General features: G+C 39.5%; 1 protein-coding gene across 1 annotated transcript in view; it reads left to right on the top strand.

Moving 5' to 3' along the window:
- Positions 1 to 9,951: 9,951 nt before the first annotated feature.
- The window catches only part of BANK1 (B cell scaffold protein with ankyrin repeats 1), a 115,240-nt gene continuing 113,410 nt past the window's right edge, over positions 9,952 to 11,781 (top strand). Inside the window, exon 1 of the mRNA XM_050710364.1 lies at positions 9,952 to 9,982. Coding sequence (XP_050566321.1) covers positions 9,952 to 9,982 — 31 coding nt within the window. The remainder of the gene's footprint in view (positions 9,983 to 11,781) is intronic.

The following is an 11,781-nucleotide window of genomic DNA, read 5'->3' as shown; positions in this document are numbered from 1 at the left end:
ACTAGATGATAGCGTAGCCAGACCTAGGAGCGAAGACCTCATCCTAAATCCCCTGTTTTAGACATATTATATTCACCATATGAGAGTCTTCTTATAAGAAATAAAGATAGCATCCCACTAAAAGATAACACCACCTCCTTTTGCCCCCCCAGTCTGACTGAGATGCTGTCAAGGCTCTCCAATGCATTCAAGTCTCTCTGAGAATACACACACGGAGCACTTGGTGCCTTGCTGTACTTTACCCTTCAAGTTTCTCAGTGTGGAAATGTGCCTGTGTTCAGTCTCTTGAACAAAGCAAGCTATTTTCCTGTCAAAATGTAATGAAGTAATGATATTTTCACTTGCCATTGATCATTATACTTTCTTCCAAATAATAAAAACACTGAACGGTACTTTTTTTTAAGTTGTTGTCCACAGCACAGGGGGAATGTTAACACATGAAGAATGAATAACTGGAGGTTTTTTTTACTGTATTCCATGAAAAGGGTTTTTGTGTGTGTTTTCTTTCTCTTTTTTTTTTTTTTTTAAATATAAATGAGAGGTATGACTGAAATAGTGTTATTTATTTTCTAATGGCAGCCTTTGGAAAAACACAGAAAGATGTATTGAATGGTGTTTACAAATTGAACTTTTAAGAAATAGAACAATATATATGTTAAACATATTTTCATATGGTACACCCTTTTATTATTCATCCTTTTCATTTATTCATGAAACATTTACAATTTAAATAACTGAAGTGAAAAACTAATCGTCTGCCTGGAGTGAATCAAACAAGAACAATTTAGAGCAATTTAAGGATGGAAAATGAGAGCCCCCCTCTTAAGTAAAGCTAGTGTCTTGGGGGGGGAAGGCTAAATACAGCACAGGCTTCAAAGCAGTTTAATGCTAAACTGATAGTAGGCAGTAAAAGAAAACAAGCAGTACTTTTGTCAGAAGCCACATCTATGCTGCTGGTCCTTGGATTTTAAGATTTGTAATTCAGAAGTCATCGTAGTCACTTCCTCTTTGATAAGCTATAATTTGTGTGAGTGACAGAAATCTGTTTTAATTAACAAACAATATGAACAGCAAAACAGGTATCTTCTGGTTTTGATTAGCTTCCTTTTGACTTATGATATATAATGAGAAACTGGTAGATTTGCGGTATAAAATCCTTTGTGTAAGTGTTTTATCTGAGGTTTTGTTACTAAGAATTTTTCAAAGTGTGTGCAATAGCATTCAAATCAGCTCTGACTGCTAAGCCTGTAACAGCAGCCAGGAGTATGTGCTTGAGCTACGTGTATGGAAAATGCTCAGCGGGTGGCCAATGCAGCTAGCAGCCTAACAGCAGGCTTACACCCTCCTAGAGCAGTTCTTCCCTTTACAAACTCAGTTTTGCTGAGCAATTAAAGAGGAGCTGGCTGAATCACGTCTAAGGTGGTTGCACCTTTACAGCTGACTTTAAAAAAAAAAAAAACAAACAACAACAAAAAAGGAAAAAAAAAAAGGTCCTCTGAGAAATAGCTGATTGATAATCATCATTTTTAAAATACTGTTTCTTTGTTCAAGGGAACTGAAATAAGCAACGCATGTGATTTGAATCGAGACCTGCATTTACTTCAAAGCAAGTCGCTTAGGCCTTTGAGGAAACCAAATAGACCACACGAGTATTTTATGGGTCCCTAAATGGTTTTAGCTATGTCCAGAACATCATTTCTAGCAACTTAATCTTAATTTTTAGTGCCTGAAGATAATTTACATTTCAAATTTATCTGACTCTTAAATAGTGATTTTAAAAGGTAGGGCTACATGAACAAAACTTAATAAAGATCAAATCAAATAACAAAAAAAGTCTTGATTGGAAAAGATGTTTAATAGTATCTACAAAATCTAATAGAATACATAAAATTCAATAGCCCCCCCCCTCCCCCTTCTTTTTTTTACCCTCTAGTCTGCTACTAGAGCACTTCAGGGACTCTCCAGTTGCTCTAGACCTCTTCCCTGTAAGAATGTAAGGCCAGTGCCCAGCTAGTGCATGGCACAGTAGCTCCATTTAGTCAGTGAAGCCTTTTTGATACACACCATGGAAGGGAATTTTGCCAGTGATTTTTGATCACAACTGGTTTTAAGGTTATGGTACTTGCATTCTGTTTTTGTAACTTTGTAATCTTATCATCAAAACTTCCAGATTTGTTTCTCTCCTTTGTTAATTTTGTTCCCCATTCAAGATTAACCATTTTAGAGGAGGCCAAATCTAATTTGGGCTTGAATGCATGAAACAGATTCTGCAGTAACTGAATCAGGGGAAAAATACTGTATGTGGAAGTTTAAGGCAGATCCTACATTTTTCATTTTGGAAAGAAGTGTTGTCTGCTTACAGGGTACGTTCAGGACAGATGCATTTTAATTTTCTTGTAGCACTCTTGCCAAATTAGTGTCAGGTGGTTTTCTACAAAAGCTTAAAAACAGCTGTTTCATCGGCAAACTGGCAGCCTATATTTCAATGCTGAAGAAGTTTAGAGAATTCATTAAAAAGGCAATCCATATTCCTGGATTTTAGCTTGCAAACAGATCACGTGTACCATAAATTTTGTACTCCCACATGCTACTAAGTCCATACTGTTCATTGTGGATGACATGTATAATCATCATTATTAAATTTGTACAGAGTTTCTTCTTTAAATCATGCCTTAACAACAACCTAAAAAGGCAGAACCGTACTCTGAAGCTGTGACAGCAAACTCATTGGATTTAATGTTTCAGAGCCTTAAATGAAAAGCTAATCCTTTTTTATTGGAAATAAAGGGTTGAACACTAAGCATATTTAAGATACTCTAGAAGTAAATTGTACTATTTTCTCTCTCATCACAATTACATCACATACGGCCATTGCAAAACTTAAACTGTACAAAAAATATACAAACTCTATCCCAAACAGTTGGTTTTGCTTAGTTATACTGACGAGCAAAGTTTTAACACCCCACTAGTTAATATAGTGGTACTGATGATAGTTACAAATCTAAGTCTTTATTAAAGAATTAGGATTCTTTAGATGAGTGTTTATAAACTTCAATTCCTCTCTTGTAAAAGCCCTATGTTTCCTCCTGGAATATCAGATTAATGAAACATTTCACGGGAGATTTAAAGATGGTCATTTTTTTGAAAATGAATCTTGGACATGTTTTCTTCCTGGATAATTCCATTCTTAGTGTAGTTTGAAAGCCCTATTCACTCAATTTTCGTGTCATAATAAGCATTTAGTTCTGTGTTTTATTTGGTTGTAGTCCTAGATAGTCAACTTGGATACCTGCAAGGGAGTCGGATACCGCCCCCCAGCCATCTGCACCAGCTACGACTTCAGTGGAAGTGGCTGTGTTCACAAGCATTGCTTGAGTCACCTGCTTTGGTACAACTGTGCAAGGGAGTGGGAGCTCAGATGCACGCTCTGCAGCTGCAGGTTTAGCACTGAGTGGCAGCAACCAAACTGGTGGGCACTCTCAGGCCGTACTGTTGCGGATGTCCGCGGTGGTAAGTAGTGCTCCCGACAGAAAGGGAGTGGTAGAGGCCAGTGGTGTGTATTAGGAACCTGAGAGCCACGCAGCTTACATTGACAGCAGGCTTATTGTGGCATTAGCAGGTGGAGCACATTGGGTGTGATCCTGAAGCATGTGTTCTGCTTTAGTTTAATCTGAGAGGTTTTTGTGCTCCTAGGCCAGTTGGTGAGATGAAGCAAAGCATGGTAAGTGAAGATAAATATTAACATAAACTCACTCTAAGCCATAGCTGTTGCTGTAAGTAGCAGTCATCCCTTCACCTTGACTTCAGGGGCTTGGGTTTAGCCCATGCTTCATTCTCCTTTGTGTCAACAGATGTGTTTAGGCAACTGTAAGGCAAAGCAGGCTGGGGAATTGATTGGAGTGGTGAATAAGTTGTTGCAATGTGTATAAACGGCTGTGTGGTAGAGATGTGAAGGGCTGCTGCTTTTGGTAGCTGTAAAATTTTTGTGTTCCTTTCTGCAGTTACAGAAGTTATCTGCAGTAAGTGGAAGGTGAAGTATGGTCAGTATAAAATTCAGAGAAGGGAATGTAAGACTGCACGCTATTTCACATCTGTATTACACATGCAGCTGGGGCATTGCTGAGCAGCTGGCATGGGTAGTGTGTTAAACTGGTATGTTGAGTCTTAGATTAGATGTTAATGCAGTATCTGTACAAAGAAGAGGGATAAATATAACAGCATCAAGCTGTTTTCTTTTAAGATTTTTTTTCTAGATATTCAAGAAAAATGTAAAAAAATTGGTCATATAGGTAGGTTTTGTATGTATAGATTTTGTAAAACCATAAGAGGCTCAATCTTCATCTTGGTCCTGTCCTGTCCTATCCCACTCAGCCTTCTGAGTTTTACTACATATGAACAACACAGACTCTCTGACTGTAATGAGTTATTTTAATTTGATTTCAGACATAGTTCAAGAAGCATTTTTTTTCTTTTCTGTACCTTTCTAACTAGGCATGGAAGATAGTGTGCTTGAAAAGCTGAAACTACCAGTGCGATACTTTTCTTCCAATTTACGTAATGATGTAGGCAGCTTGCCTGTTTCTGTCCAACACTGAGGATGCATGTCAGTGACAGTGAAGTAAGGTGTGCATGTAAATGGATTTTGCATACCTTACAAGAACTTGAACATGCAGAACTTCCAACTGGTTCACTTCCAGGCAGCCCATTTGGTCAAAGGCAGCAGTAGACGTGTTAAGTATTTCTGTGAAGGCTGTCCTTTTTGGGGAGGACCCAAAAGTGAGAACTTCCCAAATGGGTCTTATTTTAGGACTGGTAAAAATTGAGAACCTGTATTTTGCAAGGGGAAAACACAATTGCACGTGTTAAACATACACTGAGAAGATAAGCTTGCTGGAAAACGTCTTTAGAAGCTCAAGTAAGCTTTACCAGTATTTGGCATTGCAGTTAATTTTGCTGTACTGTGGAGGAATTGTGCAAAGGCAGGCTTACACTCAAGTGACTGATTCAATTTCATTCTGTCTGATGGGCAGAAATAAAAGTGCTTTGTTATATAGCTGGTGTCTAGAATTTTTGTCTTAAGGCAACATGGGAAGCTGAGGGAGGTTTAATATAGAGAAGTCAGCTTTCTATTGAGGTTGTTGCTGAACATATCAGAAGTTGTTTAATTTATCTTGGTCTAACTCACTGTTAGTTTTGTCAGTGCTCATTCTATGAAGCTACCCATTTAGGGAATTAATTTCTGTTTCACTTATTTCCTTCTGTGTGCATCATTACTATGAATGCCATTTAAAAGACCAATAAAAAAGTGTAAAGTGTTTGTCCAACACCGATTAGACATTTGTCTTGGGTTGTGGGTGGTTTGGGGTTGTTTATTAGTTTGTTTGCTTTGTTGCTTGGTGACTGTCACACTTCTCAGAAAGGGACAAAAGAAATGAGCTGAAACCAGGGGACATTCTCAACTATGGCTCGAAAGCTTAGACATGTTATACATTTAATAGAAACTGCTTCTCACAGCTTATCTAATTTCTGGATGAACACTCACCTAAATGAGATGTGTAAAAATAGATATAAAACCTGTCTGCAAAAACAGAAGATCAAGCTGTTTGATTTATGGGGTCTTAGGACCCCTCCCTGGATTCTCTGCTGACTTGTGGCAAAGGAAACATACGGTCTTAGAAACCTAAACTAATGTGGGCTTTGAGTGATCTGAGAGAGGTTTTTACCAAGCAGATATCCTGTGGCAATGTTAATCTGTGATTTAGGAACTGTTGGGCTAATCTTTGGCTGATTCAATGAATTAGAAAATTCCCATTTTCTTATTTGAAGAATGAAAGAAAATTCCCATTTTCTTATTTGGAACTAATTAGAGACAGGAATTTGAAAGAAACAATGGAATCAATGTGGCAGAGGGGAAAAAAAAGCAACAGAAGGCAGAAGAAAAAGCAAAGAAATTTAATTTGAATGAGGAGAGTTTTAATGTGACCGTTAATCCAAAAATCAGTGGGGGAAGCCAAGGTAGGAACATCTAGAGAGATCCTGATGGGTGATAAAAGGAGCACTGGCAATGGAAAAGAATTAAAATGAATGAAAGGACAACTCTTGATAGTGGTAGTTGTTTCTGGTAGCAATAGCATCAGTTAAAGCAAACCTGATGCAGCTTGTCCAGCTTTTCATCTAGCCTTAAAGACTTGCTTCACAGCCCCCAGAAAAAAAGTAGTGCATTAGTTCAGCTCTTTTTACTGCATTATGGTATATTTTTCTCTTCATGATTTGTCACTGTCTAAAGCAGTTCTGAGTTACCTGATTACGTTCTGCTAAAACCTACAAATGGTGTGATTTGCTCTCAAGGAAGTGCCTATAAAGACACAAAATTTTGCCTCAGTGGGGTGGTAATAGCAGAGGAGATGTACCCTGAAGCAGAGGATTGAGCTCTGACTTCTACAGCCCATGTTTTTGTTAAGTCTCATTCCCTAGAAATGAGAGCACCTGTCCCTCAGGAGATATTCAGCTGTGGCTGGACAAGGCTCCCACAGGGGTGGATACAGCGATAGCCATTATCCTCACATTCGTATTCCCAAGGCATCAGGAACCTGCCTGGCTCCATGTTCCCACTGTCACTGCAGGGAAGGTCAGAGGAATTTCTTTAGAGAGAGAGTCTACAAGATCAAGCCAAAGTTTATCCCATTCAATTTGTAGGAAACTTGTTTGCTGTCTTGAACTTCATTTTCCCCACTCCAGGACTCACTGAGCTTAATGAGGAGAGTGATGAAGACAAGAGGCCTGATGTTGTACTGATAGAGCAAGTACTTGTTCTCACAAACAATTTAGCAATTAGCAGTGGAAGGTGCATAAATGATGGAAATGTTCTTACTGCGTTCTAGCTAAATGGGCATTTGAGAATAGACATGCAGCCACTCTGCTGGATGATGCAGTGACAGCAGGAATGTCCCATGCTTGAAGATAATTGCTTTAATTGAAACAGGTGTGCCACAATGCTGCAGCAATTTAGCTATTTCACGATCTCACTCTAAAGTTTACAAGCAGGCTTTTATAATTTTCATTTCCATTAGTGGAAAGTCTCTGAGAAGCAACATGACTTACTTGAAAATGTTTTCCATTATCTGCAAGTATTTCTAAAGTGCTCTGCGCTGTCCTTCCCACGATGGATCCATTTTGGCTTGCTGCAGGGGATTTGCCTTGCAGAATTCCAGCAACCCAGAGCTTGAGGTGCATTTGGAGATGCGTTTACTGGATTTGTGTCAGGTGTGCTGACTGGGAAAATCGATGCGTTCAGGATGGGTGAGGGGCAGCTTATTATGCCAGGGGTGCTGATTAGCACTGAATTAAATGGTCTGAGTCTGCTTCCAAATGTTGAATTGCAGGAGTTGTTTAGAGTGCTAGTCAAAGTGTTCTTCTGTATTTCCTTATATCATTTTAAGTGATCAGAGCAAGCAGCATGAAGAGATGAATGGCTGCATCTTGGTGAAAAGATTGCGTAGGAGCCAATAGACTAAAGATCTTTTGCTTCTGGAGTCTCATTTGAGCTAGAGCTACTTAGTAGGTATGCTCCTCGTTCCCACACTACATGCAGCCCAAATGGAAATGAGTTTTCCTGGGATTACAAGAAATGTTTTGTAAATCACTGTGCAAATATGGGAGGCTGGACCTCTTATGCTGTTGCTTCACATGCTGTGTTTTTGTCATTGTGTATGACCCTTGACTATACCCATAGTTTTAGCCTGCACTTTGAAAGGAATGGAGTGGGGAGAGGAGGGGAAGCAGAGGAGATGCCTTGGGAGGGGGAAACAAAACTCCTGGGGTTTGAAAAGTGTCTGAAAACCATGGGCTTCAGGCTCTGCAGATGACAAGGGCAAGGTTCCCTGGAATGGGACCTCATGGGAGAGTGTTATGCATTTGCTGTGGGTGACACTCAATTTTGACAGGGAAACTAAAAGCTTGAGATGCATAAAAATCCAATCAGATAAGTGTGTTTGGTATCAAGGCTCTTAAGTTTCCCTACCCAGGCCCTTCCTGCCTTTAAAAAAAATGGTCCTTTTTGTGGAAGTTTTTAGCATGGGAAGGGACTCATGGTAATCCCGGGGTGTGTGGTGTGCAATTCACAAAGGAATTAAGGATGTCAGAGGTGTCCTTCAGTATTGCTTGTGTTGCCCTAATTTTTAATCAATGAAGAAAGTCAGAATGTTCACTCTGTGCTATTCTACTTCCCTTTTGAGGTACAGAGCACTTCTACATATTTTAACGAGTTTTTACTAATGGACAGTAGCTCGTTACGTACTGACAGAAATCATGCACTTCTTTCTCAAATGTCTATAAGACTGCCATTTAGAAAAAACAACAACAAACTTAAAAAAAAGGAGCAAAACAAAAAACACCTCCCTGTCCCCAGGTGAGGACATCTACTCCAGGAAGAGATAAAAGGGATGAATTTTATTCTTTATCTAGCAATTGATCCCCTCTTTTCTCAACGTAGTGGTTGAGAATGGATTCACTTAGATATCAAAAGCTGAGGTGGTTGAGGCAAGCGTTGCAGACAGACTTGAATTACCCTTTTGATCAGGTTGACTGTGATGAGCTGCTTGTGTGGTTTCATGAATTCCTGGCCAGCTGTCTGAGCAACTGGGCATGGCTTTCACCAGTACTGCAACTGGAGAGTGTTGGGTGTGGTCTGAGATCTGTGGGGATACATCTTTCAGTCGAAGCTTGGGTACGAGTCGGTGATCGAGTGACAGTTCCTCTTACCAAAGTATCCTGAGGCAGTAGAGCCAATTTTGGGCTCTATTGGCTGTAGAGACGATTTTTAAACCCCAGACTTACTTTTCTGAATCTTGCTCAGTTCTAAGCAAACAGAATCTCTTTTACAAGATTGCAAGACTTTCTTGAGATTCATAAACTGAGGAAGATGTGTAAAAGTAGCCACGAACCCCAAATCTTTGCTTCCTTTCCTTTGCTTTCCTAACATGTTTAATGCATGGCAAAATTCCATACATTTCCTTTCGCTTTCCAACTGTACTTGCCTTTTTTTTTCCTCACAGAATCGTCTAGGTTGGCAGAAACCTCCAAGATCACCTAGTCCAACCTCTGACCTAACACTAACAAGACCTCCACTAAACCATATCACTAAGCTCTACATCTAAACGTCTCTTAAAGACCTCCAGGGATGGCGACTCAACCACTTCCCTGGGCAGCCCATTCCAATGCCTAACAACCCTTTCAGTAAAGAAGTTCCTCCTAACATCCAACCTAAACCTCCCCTGGCGCAACTTTAGCCCATTCCCCCTCGTCCTGTCACCAGGCACGTGGGAGAATAGACCAACCCCTCCCCCCATCCATGATGTATCTTTTAATTGTTGTTATAAAAAAAAAAACTTTTTCTGCCTTGTGTGTGTGCAAGTTCTTGACTCCTTTGGTTGCACTAGTCTGCAAAGACACTCATCTCTTTTGGTTCTCCTAAAATTCAGCAGGTCTTTTCAAAGAAAGCTGCAGATAGCATGTTTCATGAGATGTGAGGTTTTTGGTCAGCCACACATCAGTAACTAGAGAATAGTTTTGCTTGTCAGAAGAACCTTTTCATGTTATGGATGACTGCATAAAGTCTCTTACTGTTTCTCATTGCTGAACTAATAATACACTTTATTTCTACCTTTGAGTCAGTTTCCAAGTAGGAGTAGTTGAAGCATGGCTTAATTTTGTCAGGATATGATAGTTTCCATTACATTAACTTGCAAGGGAACAAAATTCATCTCAACTTGCATTATATTCCAAGTGGAGTAGCTTCAAAGAAATATTCAGTGAGAGATGAAAATAATGAAGGGGAAAAAGCTCTGGTTGAAAAGTTAAGCAGTGTTACTGCGTATTCCGTACTGGGTAGTGCTGCATTAAGCCTAGATTTCAGCTTTTGTTGTTTCACATAAAAATGATAGTGCTTTGAAGATGGAGTTTTGGGTGGGCTGTGATTTTTCAGGTAAGTAGTGTTCAAGCATTTACATTTTAGTAAAATTTCTAAAGGCAAAACATTGCGTAACGGGAAAGTTTAAGGCATGTGGAGTAGATTTTAGGTAGGGAACTTTGTAACCATTCTTAGCGTAAACTCTGACTACATTTAAAATCATGCTAACATTTTAAAATAGTGATATTTTGCTTTTTTAATACAATTTTGGGGAAGTAGCTTGTAGTTCTTGCATTCCTTAGTATCAAAGTTTACTCTCAATCTCAAAAGATACCTTGGATAATAACAGATCAGTGGCCAGAAAAATATTCATGCATATAATTCAAAACAAACCCACATTCGGTTTGCGAGGGGTAATTTAATAGCATTAGTTGAAGTTTTCAGACCAATAAGCTTTGTGCCAAACTGCAGTAGAAGAATGCCTTGTATGAAGCTTCCTCAGCAGTATGACTCTTCCCTTTATATAGGTAGAAAAAGCAAATGAAATATGGCAGCTCTATTAAAGTTTTATGAGATGTTGTAGAGCCTTTCTTCCATCAAGTGTGGTATTAGATATATTTCACTCTTTTATACAAATAAAGCATTCTTTCTCGTTTCTCATATAAAAATCAATATTGGTTAAAAGAAGTGCAATTGAGCCTTCAATAAACATCTTAAAAATTCTTTCTCATTCACACTTAGCTAAGATCAAAGCTGCGGGCTTAGGTGCAGATACAGAATATGGAAAAAGAGTTACTTCATCCGCTTTTATCATTTCGATGCAACTTCCTCACTTTTATCTTTAGAGTTTCTTGCGTACTCGAGCCCTGTATCGTCCATTTGCACAAGGGTGAACTTGATACCTTGGGTGTACTTTCATTATGATTATTATATAATGCCAGCTCTTTACAAATATTTCTGCCCAAGGAGCTGCTCCTCCACACCCAGCACACAGGGAGCTCTGCAGCTGGGCCTGAAAGCTTGGCTCCAGGAATTCTCTCCTGATCAGGATCTGGCAGTGCCTTTTGGGTGCTCCCAGTCTGTGTGGGGATGCAGTGCAGTTGGGCACCATTCCTCACATGGGAATACAGGGAGAGGACGCAGCCTCTGGGCCCAGGGGGTGCTGTGGCCGATGCCAGCAGATCCCACTTCTGCACAATCAGGACACCGCGATTCTGGAAGCAATAAAAAAGGTTTTTAACCCTTCAGCTGGCACATGCTTTCAGCACTCAACCTCTCTTATCCCTCCCTGCAATTTCACTTAGCTTTGTCCTTACCCAAGCCCATTATAATAGGAAAATGTAGCTGAGCATGAACTTAAAATGAGACCTTTTAATTTAAAGACTGAGTGTGAACTGCGTCTGCATAACCAAGGTAATCTCAAGTGAGATTAATATTTTATTCTCCCCATGTACTATATGAAGGAACTCCCAGCCTGTAATGCAGTTTTGGGTTCCTCAAAAAGCGTTTTCAAAAGCCAGAAGAGTTCACAAAAGTGCAGAAAGAGAGGTAGGAGTTCTACAAAGTCCCCTTTTGTAGGGGGAAGTATAATAAGCCCAGTTTGACCTGTAACTGAGGCAAGGCTAAGAGTCTGAAAACCTTAGGGAGAGATTTCTGAGAACAGATAGCTCTTGAAACTTGCAAGGGGGAAAAAAAAAAAGATAAAGTATTCTGTGTTTGTAAGATGGAACTAAGCAAATTTAAATGCAGCGTAAGTAGCAAATTCTTAAGTCGTCTTCATGGATTAAGCATCCTCCTTAAGGGACCACTACGGTCCTCTTAGAAATTAAGGTCTGAAAATAGAAGTTGGTTGGTGGTTCTACTTCCTGTGGTAT

This window comes from Cygnus atratus, chromosome 4, assembly GCF_013377495.2.
Source record: "Cygnus atratus isolate AKBS03 ecotype Queensland, Australia chromosome 4, CAtr_DNAZoo_HiC_assembly, whole genome shotgun sequence".
NCBI lineage: Eukaryota > Metazoa > Chordata > Aves > Anseriformes > Anatidae > Cygnus > Cygnus atratus.
Note: the sequence above shows the minus strand (reverse complement) of the source record. Positions and strands in the feature narration are given on the sequence as shown.